Consider the following 20,971-nt stretch of genomic DNA (forward strand, 5'->3'; position numbering starts at 1 on the left):
ACCAATCCTGGACGTGTACTTCATGTAATCCAAGCGCTTGAGTGAAGGTGGGTACATTCTCTGCAGTGTAGATTGTCGCGGTAGTTCCATTGTTAGTGGCTGTTACAGATGGGGATTTCCATTTAATGTATATGACCAGTTTTTTCACGCAGGTGGTTGGTAATTGTGGCCAGGGCCCTCTGGCCTTGTATAGTGACAGAATATATCCTGAAATTGTTGGAGTGGATGTTCCATATAGCGTATTGCAGGTGCTATTCTCACCTGTTTCATAATAGTTTCTTTTTGCATAAACTCATGCAGGCAACAGATAATGTCGCGGGGTGAGTCTTCTGGCCTAACCTTTGGCCTGAGAGCCCTGTGTACTCTGTCAGATTTAATCGGTATGCCTCTTGGACAGTCCAGTATGGAATTGAATAGTCCAGTTAGGATCTGTATTAAATTTTCAAGTCCTGCGTTGGATTCCAGGAGACTCTGGATTCAGATATTATACCGTCTCCCCCTATTATCCAGATCTTCCATGTATCTGTGCAGCCATGTTATTTTTTTTTGGGGGGGGGGGGGATCTTTTTGATTTGTACAGTTGTAGTATTTGGGTGACCTGGGTATCCACAGTTGATTCCAATTGTTGAACTTGTGTGTCCAGGGAGTTGAGGAGATTTTGGCTTGGATGGGGATTGTGCTAGATCATCCCTGGAAAGTAGTTTGTGCAGTATTTCTCTTATGCCTGCATCAGGGAGCACCAATGACTCAGATATAAAGTGACTGGCTTGTGAAGTCGTCTGTGACGGTGCTCGCGACACCATGATGGACCTGGAGGACCTTCGGATCACCATCAGCTTTTTCTGGAAAATACTTTGTTAAAGGTTAAAATCTGGAGTCTCGCTTTTTGTTACCAATTTTTCAGGATTGCTGTGATTTCAAGTGGGTTGAGCTCACCCAGAGTCAGAGTTGAAGCCGCACACGTCTGCTCTCATTTCCTGTCGGAAAGGCCCCCAACCCCCAATTTTATTTAGTCATTTCTCCACACTATTGGTTTATTGAACGATGATATTTTAAACACTCTATAGATTTCTATTATATATACAGTGACTTATAAAGTTTGTTAAATGCCCTTTTACTTGTGGATCTTGCCTACATCAGTGATGATGCAATATATAGCAGTTGCCTATAACTGCAGCTCCCCCAACAGGCTGTCAAAATTGTAATATTTAAAATAATGTAGGTAACAGCTCTACTTTTGTGATTAAAAATATGAAACAGATTAAAATCTGGATATCTACTTTTCTGTGACATTCAAACTTGCTTTCAGTCTAGATTAGCTATTCCTTGAATATCCCACCTATCCCAATACTAAAATATCTTCCAACATAACTGTCACTTTTCAGCCCTTAATTGAAAGCCAGTAGTCAAACATGAGAATCAGACCTACAAGTAAAGAATAAATAAAAATAAAACACAAAAAAAACAAGACATATTATGTATAATTTTATTCAATCAATTGTTCTTTGCCATTCTCATCCAATGAAACTTGATTCATAAATATTCTTAAAACAAACCGATAGGGAAGTCAGTGCATTGTCTAAAATAAAAAAAATAAAAAAGTGGGGATTCCTGGCATCATAATTTGATAAACCCCATCCTTTCATCCTGAGTATGTTTATGTGGGTAGGGCCTGTCCATATACAGAAGAAGAGAATTGCAACAGCATTATCACCAGCTATTTGGCAGATTTCACATTCCATTTTCTCCAAAGCACCTGGTTACTGGAAAGCTTGATCCTGTAGTTGTGATCCATGCGATGTTTGGAGAAGTCATGTCAAGGTTCACTTTGTCCTGTGTGGATATTGAAGGCAATAATGGAAGCCCCATCCCCTGCAATTCAAAGGTGTTCCACGGCTCCACGTGCGAAGTTCAGAATCGGAAGAATCAATGGCCTCATTGCTGTTTGGGCTTCCAAGAAACTCTCTGCACAAGCTTGTAAAGAATGCCAAAGTTCTAGAGAGATCAAAAATAATAAACAACAAGAAATGGGTATTGTGAAAATAATTAGCTACACCAAACAATACTATTTTATCTCTGAACACACTTGAACCACAAAGTGTAAGGATTAAACGCAACTGTATATAGAAGATAGTTTTCGTAAAAAATTGTACTGAAGGCTTGGTAATTGCAGTTAACGTAATAAAATAAAAGGTTTAAAAAAAAAAAAAAAAAAAAACTTTGCTTTAAATTCTCTTGAAATATTAATTAATAATGATACCACAGCAGGTAATTTTCTAATTAGGGAATGTATTTACAGCATTCACGTAACCTTAGATTGGAATTGCTTTTCACAGTCCAAAATACAAATCCTAGACGAGCAATATAAAAGACCTATATATGAAATACACTTTAATATTAATCTAAAAATACTGTATTTGAAAAACCACTTGCGAGCAGCAGGTTAAAACGCCAGTCTAATCTAATCTCGAAATAAGTGGACACAAAAATTCTGAATGTATAATACAGCTAAATAAATATTTTTCATATGATAAACTGAAATAAAGTGATTTTCAAATAGTAAATTATATAACAAAACTGCCTATTTAACTTTTCTTTATATTGACATTATCACCAATTAGATATTAAAGAGGAGATAAAAGCATGTTCTGGTTAGATACACAGATCTGCAGTTAACACTTAAGGAATAATTCACCATAAACAGGGCCCGGGGATTTCATAAGTTATATTGATATTTGTCACAGAAACTATTAACATGTGTTTCCAAGAAGGTGTTTTAATACCTTAAACTATTATTTTATGAACTCAACCTAACCCATACATAAAAAGAGCTTTAAATCTGACCATGTAGTGCATACAATTTTGGTTAAGCATTTACTATATGTTTTACAATCATTTGACATAAAAGAGAGAGTAATTAAGAAAAGACTCTCCCCCCTCCCCCCTCCCCCCTCCCCCCTCCCCCCTCTCAAAAAAAAATAAAAAATAAAAATAATACCACGGATCTCCTTAAATGAATGAAAATAAAATGGGGGACAGTGAACATCTGCAATTACCTGCTTTACAGCTATCACCTCTATGACACTTTTTTGTGCAAGCTTGTAACGAAAAAAATCAAAAAAAAAAAAAAAATCAAAACAAAACTTGGTGCAAATTTGAATAGGCTGGCCATAAAAGTTTAAGATTCACACATAGGTTGGCCCAACTTTAGTAAATGGGCAGTGTAATAAGAAAAAGAGCCTAAGTTGTTCTTGGGATACACATTTAGTGTGATGACCGCCAGCTGCACAACTGCAGCCACATTATGTCTTACTTGTTTATGTTAAGATTAATAAAAAAATTAAAAAAAAAACAAGTGAAAGATAGACAGATAGATAGGACCACAAAGATTAACGGTTAATTTCTTCTCAGTAATACCATGGAATGGTAGCACACTACAGAAAACAACCTCCTACAGGCAGAAAGAATAAACTTGATCTGCCATAATGGCACGGCCCCTACAGATGGATATGAAGCAACGCTGGCTATATTGGTCACATATAGCTAAATTGGAATTGGAATTACAAAGATATGACTTAGAGTTGCCTTGCAACTCATAGGAGATGGAAGGAAGGGGAACACAGAGCAGAACGAAAACAAATGTTACAGTCACCCATCTAGACTTCCAGTGGCTTCTCTGCACATCCGAGAATACCTGTGGAAGAACTTCCTATCTCACATGATCTTTCATAGTTCATTATTTTGTTCAACACTGTATAACAGTGGTGCCCCAAATGTGAAATAGGTTGAAGGAATGGAAAGGTGCTGTTTAAAGGGACACTCCAGGCACCCAGACCACTTCTGCCCATTGGAGTGGTCTGGGTGCCAACTCCCACTACTCCTAACCCTGCAACTGTAATTATTGCAGTTTTTTATAAACTGCAATAATTACATTGCAGGGTTAACTCCTCCTCTAGTGGCTGTCTCCTAGACAGCCACTAGAGGTCACTTCCTGATTTCTAGCAAGGATTTTCCTTGCTAGAGCATCGCTGGACGTCCTCACGCTGTGTGAGGACCTCCAGCGTCGCTCATTTCCCCATAGAAAAGCATTGAAATTCGTTTTCAATGCTTTCCTATGGGGAGACCTAATGCACATGCGCGGCATGTATTGAACTACTACAGGTCCATCTTACAGAAGATAGACAGCCACTGCTGATATGAGCTTGAAAACGTTTGCAGCACTCTGGGGAAATTGACTCCTTTCTTAGAAAATTGTTATTCACAAAAATAAAAATGCAGCTTTTTTTTAAAAAAACACTATAGGCATCTAAGATCACTTCATCTCAATGAAGTGGTCTGGGTGCAGTGGCTGTATTATTTTCATATGTAATGTTAAGTAAAATATCTGTGCTGACACCATGGAAGCTCCCGCTAGAAGTTCAAATTGTGGTTACGTCAGCGCCTGTAAGACCAGAGGTAGGTCACATATGGACTTCAACACCCTCAGTGCAGGCTTGAATTTAATTGCTTCTTACATGAAGCAAAGCACTGGGGGTTCCAATGCTCAATGGGTACCCATCCATGTGGAAAGTGCCAATCTGTGCTCCTCTAGAGTGTTATAATTTAAACCATATCAAGACCTGATTAAGGAATAATTTCAACCTATATTCTTGAGACCAACAGACAAATGCATGCCAAGTTTGTAATCTGTAAAGCATTTATAGGACTGGAAGAGGATCTTGATGACCGTCTCAGGGATGCCTATACTTCTAGAGACACCAGCCTCAAGACCAGAGCTTAAGGATCTTGGTGTGTCAAGGGACCTTGTAATAGGTCTGTGCGTACTGGAATATCCTTTGGAGGTCCTTTGGAGGTTCCAGATTCATCTTACTCATCATAGGAGTTTAGAGTCTTCGTGGCCTTCCACTGTCTCCTTTGAATTTCCTTTAGGAACAGTGAAGACAGGAAAAATATGTACATCAGACTGAAATTCCAAATTTGAGTGAGCATTCTGGTCCTAAAAACGAGAAAAATAAAAATCTTCTGGATCTGGTAGTTCCAAGAAGTGGCCATCAGATCTAGGGTCAACCCTGAGGATATGTAGGGACAAAGTTGCCATTCCACCTTGACCACTGTCGGCTCAGGTAATCAGCCATTGTATTCTGTGCCCCTGGTTGTTCTCCTGTGCCCTGCTCATCATGGGCTGTAATTGCTTCATCAATAAGTGGCTGTGATACCCACCTTGACGATTGATATAGGATACATATGCATTGATATTTCAGCAAATACGGACCCACTTGTTCTTCAGCAACCTTCCGAAGTGAAGAAGAGCCCTGAAAATGACATTCTATAACCTTGGATGGAAATATTATTCCTTTCCTTATCCACAGACCTTGCGTAACATGGCCCAGACAATGTGTATCCAATCCTTGAAAAATAGAATCTGAGCTTACAATTGCCCAGTGAAGTTCTGTTCATAGGGCACCCAGAGACACATTCTCTCCTTCAGCTACCAAGTAAGGTGTAACTCCACTGATAGTGACATTGTCAGTGGCTGACTCCAATTCTGCCATTGAGCCCATCTGACAAGTCTGATGGTGGAAGCGAGGATTCCTAGTAGTTGCATCCACTTTCTTCCTGTTACCAAGCGAAAATGAAGAAACTGGAAGAAAAAACTTCCATCAGCTGTGGAACTGTTACTGGGATAGGGGAAAGAATCAAAAAGGTAATTGCGAAGGAAGTTGGATGTTCCCAAAGTGCTGTATCAAAGCACATCGATAGAAAAGTTATGTGGAAGGGAAAAGTGTGGAAGAAAAAGGTGCACAAGTAGCAGGGATGACCGCAGCCTGGAGAGGATTGTCAGGAAAAGGCCATTCAAAAAAGTGTTGGGGACTTTCACAAGGAGTGGACTGAGGCTGGAGTCAGTGCATCAAGAGCCACCACACACAGACGGATCCTGGACATGGGCTTCAGATGTCGTATTCCTCTTGTCAAGCCACTCCTGAACAACAAACTACGTCAGAAGCGCCTTACCTGGGCTAAAGGAAAACCACACCTGGTCTGTTGCTCAGTGGTCCAAGGTCCTCTTTTCTGATGAGAGCAACTTTTGCATCTCATTTGGAAACCAAGGACCCAGAGTCTGGAGGAAGAATGGAGAGGCACACACTGCAAGATGCTTGAAGTCCAGTGTGAAGTTTCCACAGTCTGTGATTTGGGGAGCCCTGTCATCTGCTGGTGTTGATCCACTGTGCTTCATTAAGTCCAGGGTCAACGCAGCATATCTACCAGGAGATTTTGGAGCACTTAATGCTTCCTTCCGCAGACGAGCTTTATGGGGATGCTGACTTTATTTTCCAGCAGGACTTGGCACCTGCCCACACTGCCAGAAGCACCAAAGCCTGGTTCAATGACCGTGGGATTACTGTGCTTGATTGGCCAGTAAACTCGCCTGACCTGAACCCCATAGAGAATCTATGGGGCATTGCCAAGAGAAAGATGAGAGACATGAGACCAAACAATGCAGAAGAGCCGAAGGCCGCTATTGAAGCATCCTGGTCTTCCATAACACCTCAGCAGTGCCACCAGCTGATAGCTTCCATGCCACGCTGCATTGAGGCAGTAATTGCTGCAAAAGGGGCCCAAACCAAGTACTGAGTCCATATGCATGCTTATACTTTTCAGAGGTCCGATATTGTTCTATGTACACTGCTTGTTTTATTGATTGCATGTAATATTCTAATTTACTGAGATTATGGCTTACAGCTCATGAAAACCCCAAATCCACAATCATCTCACTTATGACAAATCACGTCTTGAACTATCTTGCTTTGCATGTAATGCGTCTATCTCATATATTAGTTTCCCCTTTTACGTTGCATTACTGAAATAAATGAACTTTTGCACGATATTCTAATTTTTCGAGTATCACCTGTATACCTTGCAGCCCTCAGCTGCCTTTTAATGGATTTATCAAAAGCTTTCCCAACTGCTGTATATAAAGCCATTTGTTCGAGAGAATATCCTAGTTACATCTAAGGAAGAAGTCACTTGTAACCTGGAGACTCCAGACTGCATTTTCAATCTTTGCTCTTAATAGCTGTATCTTTAAACACTCTTTTCATGGTTCTAGAAACAGCAGTGAAAACTTCAGCTGGATGACAACCTGCATCAGGCAGGCATATAAATTTGGACAGGTCTGCATCCACTTTTGATCCATAGGCTTGCGTAAAACACTAGTGTTCTTCAAGTAGCGAGAAGTCAGCTGTGGTTTCATACAGTTTTGTTAGCAATTTCATGAATGAAACTGCTGGCAGTGCTAAACTTCTTATCCCATTAATTATTGCTTCCCAGGAGTTTAAAACTGTAATCTAGAAGAGGACAAAAAAATAAAATCTGCCTTGTAGAGAAAAAAAAAAAAAAAAAGTTTTCTTCCTACCTGAAGTAGAACAGGAAACAGGTGTTGCCTAATTTCCTGTAGTGTGATACCAAGATGGCAAAAAAAAAATATAACATGTAGAATTGTAAACTTACAAACATTTTACTAGGCAGCTTCAACAAGAGAACCAGATTACCCAACTTAAAGGGACCCTGTAGGCACCCAGACCACTTCAGCTCATTGAAGCGGTCTGGGTGCAATGTCCCATGTTCCTTAACCCTGCAATAGTAATTATTGTAGTTATTGAGAAACTGCAATAATTACTATCCAGGGTTAACTCCACCTCTAGTGGCTGTCTACCAGACAGCCACTAGATGGAATTCCTGGTTTGAAATGGACCTTTGGTCTGGTATCTGACACTGGACATCCTCACTCTCTGCATGAAGACCTCCAGCGTCAGATATTTTCCCATAGGAAAGCATTATTCAATGCTTTCCTATGGGAAAATCCAATTGTCAGCAAGGCGCTGGATTCAGGTAAGTGATCGCTTCAGGGCCATGGGAGGGTGGCCTATTAGAATTATATAGTGCCAGGAAAACGGCTTTGTTTTCCTGGCCCTATAGAATCTCTTTAAGAACCATAGGACTAATCAATATTAGAAGCAAATATATTTATCAAACACACACAAATATACATACACATACACACACACAGTACTTTTATAATCAATATATAAAAACAAACACTGCTACCTTAAAATAAAAAAAAATTCCACAGGAGGTAAATGTATGAGAGGTGACTTTTCTATAAGACAGAAGCATTCTGTAACTGATCATGTGGCTCTCTAGACTATGCCTATTGGCCAAATAGAAGGATGACTAGAAACTTGCCTGCTCTAGTTTTCGGAACAATGCAAATATGGAGGGAAGACTTGTATCATATAGGAAATTAAGCTGCTGGGAACCAACTGGTATGCCGAGTCTTGCCATACATCTAACTACCAGATGGGTGATTAAGGGCCACATGTGCCTTGTTAGAGGGAATTCTAACAAGGAACATTAGTCACAAATTGTGTGTGTAACTCATGGGGTTTTGGGAATAAGGGTGTGTGGGAAAGGGGGAGAAAGCTGGGAGATGAATTTTCTATTCCCTGTCCGTACCTGAACAGCAATATAGGACAAACCCAGGTAGACAGCAATGCATACAGCTAGAAGAAGGTCAAATATGGCTGGCTTCACTCTGTAACAAGATAAAAAAATGATTTATTATTAACAAATCAGAGAAACACTGCCGCCTGCAGTAACACCAATTTAAATGTCCTGGGATTGAGTAAGACGCACTATATTTGAAGAAATATAAAACAAAAACATATCTTTGTAGGTAACATTTGCAATTACCTGTATGCATTCATTACTTGCTTCAGCTGATCATAAAACACAAATTCTGGATCTCTGCAAAAAAACAAAAAAAAACAAATATATATAATTAAATTGTGATAATGTTCAACCAACAAAAGTATTTACAAAAATAAATAAATAATTGATCCACCAATAGGTACAAACAAACACTAAGCTTACCGTTTGTCTGCTTTCACATGATAAAGCTTCACATCTTTCAGGTATCGGCTCATGTAATACTCTAGAGTGGTAAGCAAACTGCTATCCTTATCCATCAGCTGGGCAGCACGTGGCTGGCTGGTCAGCCAGTGTAATACTGCATCAAGCTGCTCCTTCTGGACTTTCTGCAGAAACACAGGGCACACAATCACTACCCAAAAAATAATTTAACTTTTATAGATTTGCAGGTCTAATTTCCTCTGCATACAGCATGTAAAAAAAATAAAAAGAAAGAAAATGATTTTCAGTGGTAAAGACACTCGTATACAATTCACCAGATGGCCATTGACTTCAATTTAGAGATCTCTTCTTTTACTCAAACCCTTTTGCAGCGCATAAGCCCAAAAATGGACACCACACACCTGAATGGTTCATAAAGAATTGTCCAAGATTTTAATGCATAGCAACAAAATAAAGTGTATTCATGTCTAAGGGCGTGATGTAACTTGGTATCAATTAAAACACATTTTCAAAGCACTACATTTTGGTAGCCACAAATCCAGCCCATCTTTAACTAACTGGCATTACTTTATCTCTGTTAGAAACTTGTGATTTCTCAATTATTTTCTGCGTAGCCAAAAATGAGTTTGCTAGGAGTACGAACAATGTCCTTGAAGTGTTAATAAAGCATAAAACAAAGAAATGGACTATCGCCTAAACATGGATATATCAAAAGGTAAAACAAAATCAATTCGATCAATCCCCTCTTTGTTCATAAATGTGAACACCAGTGACGGTAAATACCAGAGTACATTGCTGCACTTCCAAAATGATCTGGCTTACCTGGTGTTCTGAGGCCAGGTAAACCCAAACAATTTAGAAAACCTGAGTGTGTTAGGGAAAACCAAATTGTTTGGAAACCTGAACGGAAGCCGCGACTCTGTAAACTCCACTCCTCCACGCAGAGCAGCCATCCCGATTTAACTTGGAGGGTCAAATATTGATCCTCGGTGTCTAGGATTTTGGCTTTAACTCTCAACCAATTATAGTACAGTTCAAGAAAGGTCAGAGCCTGATAGGATAACATGTGCAAGTCTAGCCTAAATCATACAGGAAACCCAATAAGGGTTGGTTAGCTCAGAGCATATTTTTTACATTTACAACAAGCACGGTTTCACAAATCGGTCCAATTCATAAGGTTTATCAATAACTCCACAAAACTGGATATTAAAGATACTGGCAAGTAGCAGTTACCCTTTAAATATATGAAAATTACAAAAGCAAAAAATAATTTCTATTAAAGTTGGTTATGTTTGTTAATTCTTCAAAATGTGTATTTACTACATTATCTTATGCAAAGTTAGGCTGAAAGGAAATTGCTGTTAACAAAATTGCATTTTATGTCACAATGAGACCAGCTGGTATCTGTGCAATAATTTGACAAAGAAAATAAAAAGAGAAGCAAAATATGTTATGTATGGTTTTTATCCTTCAAATATAGAATGTCAGAAAAATAAGAGCAAAAAGACAATATTACAAACTAGGCAACATAATCTAATCTTTACAATACACAAACACTGGCCAAAGTTAGTGTTAATATTTGTGTGTAAAAAAAGCAAAAAACTAAGTTGAACGCCAATTTTGGCCAGTGTTTGTGACTAAGTGGCTTCTAAAAAAGACTGGACGTACCCCATTTGCAATACCTTGGGTTGTCTAATATTCCAAATTGTATTGCATCATGGGAGTCATTTTTTATTCCTGGGCTACCATATGGCCTCAAAGGCAACGTAACCAATCTGCCGAATTTTAATGTGAAAAAACTGAAACGCAAGCCTTATATTTGGACACCATAAAACCTTTACATGGGGGGTACTGTTTTACTCGGGAGACTTTGCTGAACAAAAATATTAGTGTTTCAAAACAGTAAAACGTATCACAAGAATATTGTCAGTGTAAGTGCCATTTGTGTGTGAAAAATGCAAAAAAACAAAAATGGCACTTGATATCATCGTTGTAATACATTTTACGGTTTTGAAACACTAATATTTGTGTTCAGTGAAGTCTCCTGAGTAAAACCGTACCCCCCATGTACAGGTTTTATCGCGTCTTGGAAAGTTACAGGGTTAAATATAGTGCAAGCAAATTAAATTCCCTGGACTTTTGGCCTGGGTAGTCAGGCAGGTCCCACAAATTGTAATAAAATATTACATAAATATATACGTAGAATATATATATATATATATAAAATTTTGTTCTACGTGTATTTTGATATCAATATACATATATTAAAATACAGTTGGAACGAAATTACACATTTTTTTTTAAATTATTTTTTAGAGTATGGACATATTTATTTTATTTTAAACTGTTTTTAAAACTTTATTTTAACTTTTTTCAGGCAGCAGGGGGACTACCTGTCATTCCAGGTACTCCCCCTGCTGGCACTGCTATGGATGGCTATGCCGTCCATGTGATCGTGAGGTCCTCACATGGCTCAGGTGGGCCAGAACAGCAGTAGGGGGACTCCCGGGGTTACCAGGTGAGTCCCCTTCACTGCGATCGCCGGCGAGGGGGTAAGTAAATAGGACGGCGGGGACGTGCTATATCGCCTGCCAGCCTTTAGAGCTGGATCCCCATGGATGGCATAGCACGCCCACTGTACTTAAGGGGTCTTTTTGAGAATTTCATAAATACATAATCCTTATTAAATTCTTATTAAAGAGTTACTTCAATTGATTTGAAGTGGTCATGGTGTTAGGAATATGTATTTGTAGTGGTTCTACTTGAAACACTAGTCTTACAGAGTTATTGTTAATGGTGTGCCTGGAGTTAGTTGCACCTCCAGCACGTGACACATATTTTATTTGTCGTCAGCACACACAATAGAGGTGGTAGGCACAGCTCCTGCAAAGTGAAAATAGCTTTCTCCTCCCACTGGGTGCTCCCTCCATTTCACAGTTTTGAAAAACGAAAACCCTTTTTCCTCCTCTCTAAAAAGACAGCGACTGGACCATGCGAGGCCCATGTGATGTCACACGGAGGCATGGAAGTCAGCACCGGAAGCTTCATGCGGTGCTGGACTAATTAAAATAGCTTATTTGCAGCTTTATTCATAGTGCCAAATAGGGCATTTTACACCAAATGGTCCCCCCTCTTCAATAACCCTTTGAGACTCCATGGGAATTGAATTCAAATTGCAACATAGTCAAAAGATAAAGACAAATTATGGACTTTGTCTTTTAGTAAAGTCTCAAGTTGCCAAACCTTAAAAAAAGGCAGACCTTTTGCTGTCAGGTTCTATACTTTCTTCCAGCTGTAGGAATAATACTCTCACTCATTGCAAGACAATATCTATAGATAAGCAAGTGCTGTACTCTCACATATGCATGATAGCACAGAATTGCTGTGGGGTCCTGGCAGATGAAGCATCGGGAACCTAAGATTAGATGGTAAACATTGTGGTAACAATCAGGTAAGTATAACTCGCCTCTGCCATCACAGAGCTACTGACATTTAGTGAACAGTCAGTAAGGATAACTTTCAACATCAGTTCACCTGCCTCTTCCATACTCTATTAATCCCATAAAAACAAAAAAGTCAACAATCAAATCATCAAGATTGCTCATATAAGGCATGCAATCCCCATGATAGCCTAACTTGTTATCCTTATTAATTTTACCATTTGCTGTGTGAAGATCTGCATTTCAGTTGGAGCGCCCTGAGTAAAAGAAAAGAAAACAGTTTGTATTTACAAAACAAAGAATAGAATTAATAAATGTGCACACTAGCAGAGAAGGAGAGTAAAGTTGTGAGCATTATAAACAAAAATACAACACCAAAAACAAAATACAACTCTTACCTTTTCTGTGAGGTTATATACAACTCTGGTCAATGCTTCAGCCAGAATACGTGTGTTTCTGGACAGAATCTCAGTGTCTACTTTCCACCTGCAGTGCATAAAATGACTTTGCTTTCACAGTGCAAGATACAAAGGAACTCAAAAAAATAAGGCATCTACTACATTCACAAGAGCATATGGACTGTGTACACATATTCCAATAAATATAAGAGACCCACACTCTCTTTAGCCCAGTTTTCTGCTCGATAAACTGCAAAACTTTTGTAAATTTATGCAATCTCCCTCATGTTTCACTCGATCATTCTTCTAAACATTCCTCACAAGTTAACTCCATTGGAATGGTTTTATACTAAAACAAGACTGTGGTTTTGTATTTCTACTTCAGCTGTATGATTAATGTGTGAACTCACCACTCGCTCCATATGCACTTGTCAAAACGTTCAAGGATGTGCAAGACCACTCATTCTGGCTTACCTTAAATCTAGGACACTGTTGCGGTAACCATTGCGATGGCTATCAAGATGAGAGACAGTAAAGGCTGGAAGTCGGCGAATAGCAAAACGTTCATGTTCCCAAGCCAATGTGTCCTCAGCCAGATTTATCTTCTTGTGAACCATGGAGAACTTCACTTCTGGGAATTGGGTAGCAATCACCTAAATGAAGAAATAATGTGTATTTTAACAGACACAGTAGCATGAGATCAACTAGTGATAAACTGAACCTGTAGGATCAGGCATAAAAAAATAAATACAATTAATATGCATTTAAAGCATTCAACCACCGAGTCCATGCCAGCAAATTTAAATAACCATCACTGAATTATTATGCTACATTTCTAATAAGATCTCCATTCATTCTTGCAGCAGTTCAAATCTACTGTAACATCTAGATGGAAACTATGTGGGTGAAAAAGCACAGCAAGCAGATATCATATTCTAGGAGTACAAGGTAACAAATAATCTGTGTCTGTACTCCACTTAAAATCTATTAAATTCATGGAACTCCTCAAGTTGGAGTTGGCCCCTTGAGTACTGCAAGATTACATTTTCGTTTGAAAGGTTTGTCTGCACAACTTTGGGCAACAATGACAGGGCAAAACACTTGGGAGAGACTACGCAATAAGGGGCTGACCTTAGGCCATTAGTGCCAGACAGTCACACACGCTCAGTTACAGGACCACAGTCACGAACAGTCACACACACACACACACACACTCATTAAAGGGAATCCGTTTTCCTGGCACTGGAGGGTCCCTCTCCCTCCCACCCACCAATCCCCGGTTACTGAAGGGGTGAAAACCCCTTCAGTCAGTCACTTACCTGAGGCAGCAACGATGTCCCACGTCACTGTCTCCTCCTCCGCGCCGCTCCTCCTCTGCATTGCGTCGGCCGGTGGGAGAGACTGATCCCGCCCACCGGCCGAGGAGACCTAATGCGTATGCGCGGCAATCCCGCGCATACGTATTAGCGCTCCCAATAGGAAAGCATTGAAAAATTATTTCAATGCTTTCCTATGGGGAAATGAGCGACGCTGGAGGTCCTCACACAGCGTGAGGACGTCAAGCGACGCTCTAGCACAGGTTTAATGTGCTATGAAGGAGGAAGTGACCTCTAGTGGCGGTCTAGTAGACAGCCACTAGAGGTGAAATTAACCCTGCAAGGTAATTATTGCAGTTTATAAAAAAACTGCAATAATTACACTTGCAGGGTTAGGAGTAGTGGGAGTTGGCACTCAGACCACTCCAATGGGCAGAAGTGGTCTGGGTGCCTGGAGTGTCCCTTTAAAAGGCAGTCAGTCACACACACAGTTGAAGTCACACACGTTGCAGTCACACACAATTACCCCTTTTCATTATTGGCTGAAAGGGAGGAGTGGAGGCAGTGCAGCTGTAGCCTTGTTGTTGGGTAAGCAGGGACTCCTTCCTGTTCAGCAGTTACCAGGAGCTTTTAGCTCCGCCTCCACAACAATTTAACCCCACCTTCGCCACTCGCAAACTCAGCCCCAACGACCAGTAAGCCCGGTCTGCGCTGCTGTTCAATTTTCTTTCATAGTCCCGGGTGGAGAATAATTAATCCTTCACCCGCATACAGGATTCAACTCCTCTTGCACTCCTGTGACCCAGCCATGCGTGAGCTGTGTCAGCTGCATGGTGCCCTGCTCGCACACCCCTAAGGCCCCCTGATGGTATATAACTACCAAGTATGCTTAGCATCAGGATGAACATTGATCTATGTATCACACAAGCAAAACGTATTACAATGCATTTCCTTCTGTGCTAGTCAAGTAGAATAATTGAATAGCAAAAGTAGCCTTATGGATACACAAAATATATTCAACAGTAAACATAATACATTTAATAATGATAAAATATAGACGGAGAATGCAATGCAGCCATTTAAGAAAGATTTTTTTTTATATTTCATCTAATTTTTTTATGGATTGGCAAATTTGTATCTATGGGTCAAAACTATCATTTAGTGATATGCCATTGCTCTTGTTTTACCATCTCCAGCTCCTTGAGGAAAGTATGCTGCAAGGTACCCTCCCTTGGTGGTTTAGATACATGAAGATGTAGACTGTCTTCACTTCCTAGGGTGTCCAGACACAGCACAAATGCCACATTGTCTTGCAGGAGACTAGAATCTTAAAGTATAAGAATTCATGTAAGGGTCATATGTACTTCTCATTGGGCTTTTTTACAACATATTATAATACCTTTATTTCATTTTTATTAACTTCTTGTTACAACAATATTCTTTGCCACAACTTTACATGACGTTTTGTCATGGATAGCTCCTGATCTCTTTCCTTTCTGAACCAGTTCCCTGAACTATACTGTTTTTGCTTGACATTGACATCACTCCAACCTCTTACTCTAAAACTTCTATTCCCCACCCATCATTACTTATTTCAGACACAATCATTCACAACCTCTGAATTATCAATAACATATTTTCACTTATTTGTTAAAGTAGAAACCCTCTTTCATAAAAAACAAACTTGGTCCATTTTACCTGTGTGATCCAGATGATCCTCTAACCACCTCTTGGTGCCTTGATAATTAAACTTCCCTCCTCCTGATGCAAAGAACAGTAGATTGTAACTGTGCAGCGGGAAAGGCAGTAAGAGATTTCATTGTTATACATCCAGTCCAATAAAAGTTCAAATCAGAGCTAAATAACAAGTCACTGTTTGTGCTAAATATAAATAGTTGGGACAAATTCACGCCTACTATACATTTTAGTTTCTTATTCTGTGTGAACAGAAATAAATACATCAATATTTACATTTGTTCAAGTAGATGATATGTGATCATGTCACTGCAACAGTAAATTAAATTGTATTTAACTTTTTTTATTTTAATTTATTCCACCAGTAGGAGTTAATTCAATCATGAACATGTTGTTCTGAATTATAAAATGAGGGTGACGAGTCTAGGTGCATTAAGGTTACCTGGCATGTGTACGCTTGTAGGTATACAGCCGAGAGAAAAGGCGTGCCAGCTCTAGAAGTACAGCCACTCCACTGCCATTAGAATCTGCCCCATATGACAGCCACTGGGAAAAAAACATGAAGCCTCATTCTACATCAGAAATCAACCATTGCAATCTTAGCTCATTACATTTTCTCTGATTAATCTATGTGTAATTTATTATGTTTAATGAAACTTAATATATTTTAAAATTATATACATATTTTTTTGAGAAAATGTCACTTTTCTATCTGGCTGAGAAACCATGTTGGTCAGACACCACATTTATCTGACCAACTGCTGCTAACATGCCTGTTGTTGCAGTTTTACACAGAGCAATCGCAGCAGCAGGCAAATTAGTATGAACAGTAGTCCGGTAACTGTAGTGTGACCAAACTGGCTGCTCAGCCATATTTAAAAGAAAAGTGAAATTTTCGCAAAAAACAAAATACATCATTTAAAAAGATTATAATTAAAGGACCACTATAGTGCCAGAAAAACAAACTTGTTTTCCTGGCATTATGGGGTCATTAGGTCTTCCCCACCCTCCCGCTGGGCTGAAGAGGTTAAACAGTTGTCCTTTAATAGTCTTGTATCGTAATGCAAAAAACACAGATGTGGAGATAGCAGTAGGTTAATATGGGTAATTCAGACTTTATAGAATGTAATTTCCATGTCCATTTTGTAACTCATTTGTATAACAAAGATTACCCCTTATGTGTACTCTGATATGAACCCCCTGCATTATATGTTACAGATTATTTGAGTTGATGTATAGCAAATTATCTAATAAAGAAGTTTTTTTAATCATACTAGCAAGAAAAAAAATCTGAATATAAAAATAAATAAAAAAAAATTAGAACAACAAAATAGAGCAACATGTTATTGAAGACAGAGCAGAACAAGCATTTAAAAAGAAAACAGTGAGGGAAAAGCAGGTCATTGTGTGCTGCAATATCTCATATTGCCAAATCAAACTTACTGGAGCAACGCCAAAAGAGTCATAATGAGCAACAATAGCAATAGTAGGAAGGTCTTCTGCACCAAGACCTGCGAGACGTCCCTAAAAATAAACCAAAAATTAAAAACAGAGAAAAGTACAGCTTGGCTTACAATACAAAAGAGAAAATAAATCAAGTGGCATTCGTGGATTATTTTACCTTAAAGTAACACTATAGTATCAGGAATACAAAATGTATTCCTGACACTATAGTTTTGAAACTGCCGTTAAGGACCCTGGCCCCCCTCATCCTCAGTTAAAAAGGTGTTAAACTCACCTTTTTTCCAGCGCTGAAAGAATCCTTTGTGGCTGGCTCCGCCCTGTTCTGCCTCCTTGGCTAAGATCATCAGACTTTATCAAATGCTTTATCCCATAGGAAAGTACTGGGAGGCAATTGCACATGCACAGCAAAACACTGTGCTGAGCCAATCCGAATCTCCTCATAGACATGCATTAAATCAAAGCATCCCTATGGGGAATGTTCAGCGTCTCCATGCAGAGCGTGGAGATGCTGAACGTCAGCTCTGCACCTTGTGCAGCACTGACCCAGGAAGCACCTCTAGTGGCTGTCTGAGTGACGGCCACTAGAGGTGTTCCTAGGAAGAAATGTTAACACTGCCTTTTACATTAAGCTGTAGTTGTTCTGGTGACTATGGTGTCCCTTTAAAGTGCACCGGTCATAGATAAAACAAAAGCAACACTATGTCAACAACATCATGCATTTGCAAAAGATGTGCAGGATGCCAGGCTTGAAAGGATATACCCTAAATTATGATGCATATAGGTAGCCAAGACTTTTATACCTCAAACAGCGACTTACCTCAACACTGGTTATAAGCCAGTCATTGACTGCTTTACTCTGAGCTCCACTTGTCACCATCTGGAAACCATTAGCAGTGGCTGTGTGGAGGAGTACTATAGGGGATATAAATATGAGAGTGTCAATGATGCTCTTACCAAACCAGTGTACTGCACAACAATATTCCCTCTAATACACTCACAGATGCTTCATCGCATTTCTCACCTTCTGCTGCAGATGATGTTCCTTGGTTTGCAGAGGCAGACAGCGTTTGCTCATAAATAGAATTCAGCTCTGCGTCTTCAACAGCAAAGTACACAGGTACCTGAGTCTCCATGGACAGCATCTCCGGCTCAATGTCCATGAATTGCTGCAATGTTGCAAACAGTGCACTTCAGAAAAATTAATATATATATTGAAAAGCCCTTGCACTCCAGTCAAGAAATAATGGTACCTGGTGCTATGGTAGCTAAGCAATATATACAGAGAGAATACCGGCACTCCAAGGATTTTCAAGTTATTTTCTTCTTTATTCAAAATGACATCAACGTTTCAGCTCCGTAATGGAGCTGAAACATTGTTATATATATATATATATATATATATATATATATATATATATATATATTTATTTATAGTATCTTGTAATACCTTTTTTATTGGACTAACAGAATTGTTTAATGACAAGACTTTCTCAAGTCTGAAGCATTTCTGAGCAAGACGACACATAGAATTCAAAGTTGATACAGGGGTTAAAGCGACATGAGTGTAGATAAGACACAGGTTTGTTAGAAAATAGACACCATTTTTGCAGAGGGTCATAAATATCTTTCTGAAGAGCAGAGTGAGGGGGAAGAGAGGGAGAAGAAAAACAAACAAGCAGACAGTGCAGAGGATGGTAATCTTTTTACATGCACACACACACATATGTATATGTGAACGCATAAACACATGTACATATACACATATATATGCACATGAACTCATATACATATATATACACACACACACACACAGGGGAGGGGTGAGTTTGAGTTTATAAATTCTACAGCATGGCATGTAAAGTGGTCCTAAAATTAGGTCCAAGTGCAGAGATGGCTGGTATATTTTTACCTGCACTATTTCTTGCGGAAGAGCTGCCATATCGTGGGGCAGAATAATCACTACGGCCCCCGCTGACTGCCGTAGAGCTTTCTGGTACTGCTCAAAGGAGAAATCTGCCAAGCGCATGAGCACACAACGTCGACTCAACACATCCGCCTCTGCTGTGCGCGCCTCTGTGTTCAATACAGCATTACGGGTTCCTGTAAAGCAAAGAGACTCACCCATCATCACAAGGTAAACAAATGTAAATACAAACCCATGAGGATTTGACCCTAAAGCTGCTCTGTCACTTTCGGAGTCTTCGCATATTTTGCTAGACCTCTCAAAGTGACACGCCTGTTTTATATGCACTATCTGAGAAGTGAATGGGAGATGGTAATTGCCTGAAGTACTGTTGCATTTTAGGCTCCTGGTGCTTAATCTGCCACACGTTCTCATCATTTTTGTACTCTTGTATATTCAGAAGAGTACAATACTGAAGTCAATGGCCTATGCAACAAGCCTGTATTATCCTCCTATAGAACTATTTGCATAACAGGCAAAAAACACAAAACAAAAAAAACGACTTTTCTCACAGCCATTGCTATCTTAGGCTTCTGGGAACTGACAGAGGGTGATTGTGTAAGCTCCAACTTTTTTCAATTTTGGCTTGGCCTAGAAGTCAAATCAGTCCCTACTTCATCTTATGCCACCTTTTGTGTGAAATTCCCATACATTCAATATGAGTATTTCAGAAACCACGTATCTCATACTGCAACTAGTCCTCAAGGAACAACAGCCAGGGAATACATCAAAGGCTAGTTCATTCATAGGTGAATGAATCACAAAACCTCGTTCATTCATCCATGAAGGTTCTTAAATCGGTCTATAAATCAGGAAATCCTTCATAGTTTACAGTAGGCATACTGTAGCTTTACCCTTAGTAATCAATGGGCTTGCCACTAGGGTAAAAGGTTAGCTCACAATCACAGGTGCACGGGTGGCGGACAGATCCACCTGCACTCATGCAGGAAGACTCAACTCTGCCATTGATCACACTAGAATTTAGAATAAAACATTACATTTTCTATTTATAAGTTATAATGAAATTATAATTTCTTTATCGATCCTCCATATCTTTGATATTCCAAGGAGAACATAGCTGGCGGCACTGCCCTGCCTGTCACACTGCACCGGTAGGTGTCACGGTAGGTAGGTGCCTACTGACCGTAGCTCTGGCCCTGCAGGTCATACTGCTGCATGCGGTACACCGTGAACTCGTGGGCCGCATCGGCCTGCAGGGGCGACACAAGGAGCAGCATTGCCGGCAGAAAAACGATCAACGTGAGGGGTAGCGAAGCTTTCAGCATGTTATCAAACACCTCGCCTGCCTCTTCCAGCATTCTGCCGGCCCGGTGGTCTGCTGCCTATCAACTGGAGAAAGAGGCGAAGACGGGGACGTTCACACTATGTCAGATACGATACGGTGACAGGGCCCTAAAGAAAGAGAGACAGCTCGTTCAGCAACAGGGAGACCAGCAGGCACGCCACGGACACCTAAAGGAAGGATTGGCGTTCACACCAAGGACACCAAATCGGAAGAGCCACAGGCACGCATCGGTCACCTAAGGGGTCCTTCGGTCGCACGTTGGACGCGTAATTTAGGTGTATGATGTCGTCCATGTTGCTACACCCGCTTCACGTGTATGATGTCGTCCATGTTGCTACACCCGCTTCACAATACATGGTTATTTACTAACGTAAACATTGTTTGGAATTCAGAGTTAATTTCATATTTAAACGTTAACTGTCACCTAAAAACTATTTTTAAATATAGTAATTGTTTCA

The 20,971-nt window shown here is 39.8% G+C and overlaps 1 protein-coding gene across 1 annotated transcript; it reads right to left on the bottom strand.

Moving 5' to 3' along the window:
- Window positions 1–1,472: 1,472 nt before the first annotated feature.
- On the bottom strand, window positions 1,473–20,689 carry NCLN (nicalin). The gene is made up of 15 exons (XM_063455471.1): window positions 20,352–20,689; window positions 19,154–19,344; window positions 18,266–18,410; window positions 18,062–18,156; window positions 17,224–17,304; window positions 16,223–16,326; window positions 15,784–15,872; window positions 15,273–15,412; window positions 13,244–13,422; window positions 12,770–12,857; window positions 12,590–12,628; window positions 8,932–9,095; window positions 8,752–8,805; window positions 8,515–8,593; window positions 1,473–1,995 (listed from the first exon to the last, which is right to left on the bottom strand). Exons 1-15 carry the CDS (start codon window positions 20,524–20,526, stop codon window positions 1,936–1,938), a joined length of 1,683 nt encoding a protein of 560 aa, XP_063311541.1. The 5' UTR covers window positions 20,527–20,689; the 3' UTR covers window positions 1,473–1,935.
- Window positions 20,690–20,971: the final 282 nt, after the last annotated feature.

Source organism: Pelobates fuscus, chromosome 5 (assembly GCF_036172605.1).
Source record: "Pelobates fuscus isolate aPelFus1 chromosome 5, aPelFus1.pri, whole genome shotgun sequence".
Lineage (NCBI taxonomy): Eukaryota > Metazoa > Chordata > Amphibia > Anura > Pelobatidae > Pelobates > Pelobates fuscus.

Bases quoted from the DNA above. Each gene is read 5' to 3' on its own strand.
- NCLN (XM_063455471.1), bottom strand. From the start codon at position 20,526: ATGCTGGAAGAGGCAGGCGAGGTGTTTGATAACATGCTGAAAGCTTCG. The intron at 18,411-19,153 runs GTAAAAATATAC...GCAACATTGCAG, and splicing joins TTCCGCAAGAAATAGTGCAG to CAATTCATGGACATTGAGCC. The intron at 8,594-8,751 runs GTAATTGCAAAT...ATCTTGTTACAG, and splicing joins CAAGTAATGAATGCATACAG to AGTGAAGCCAGCCATATTTG.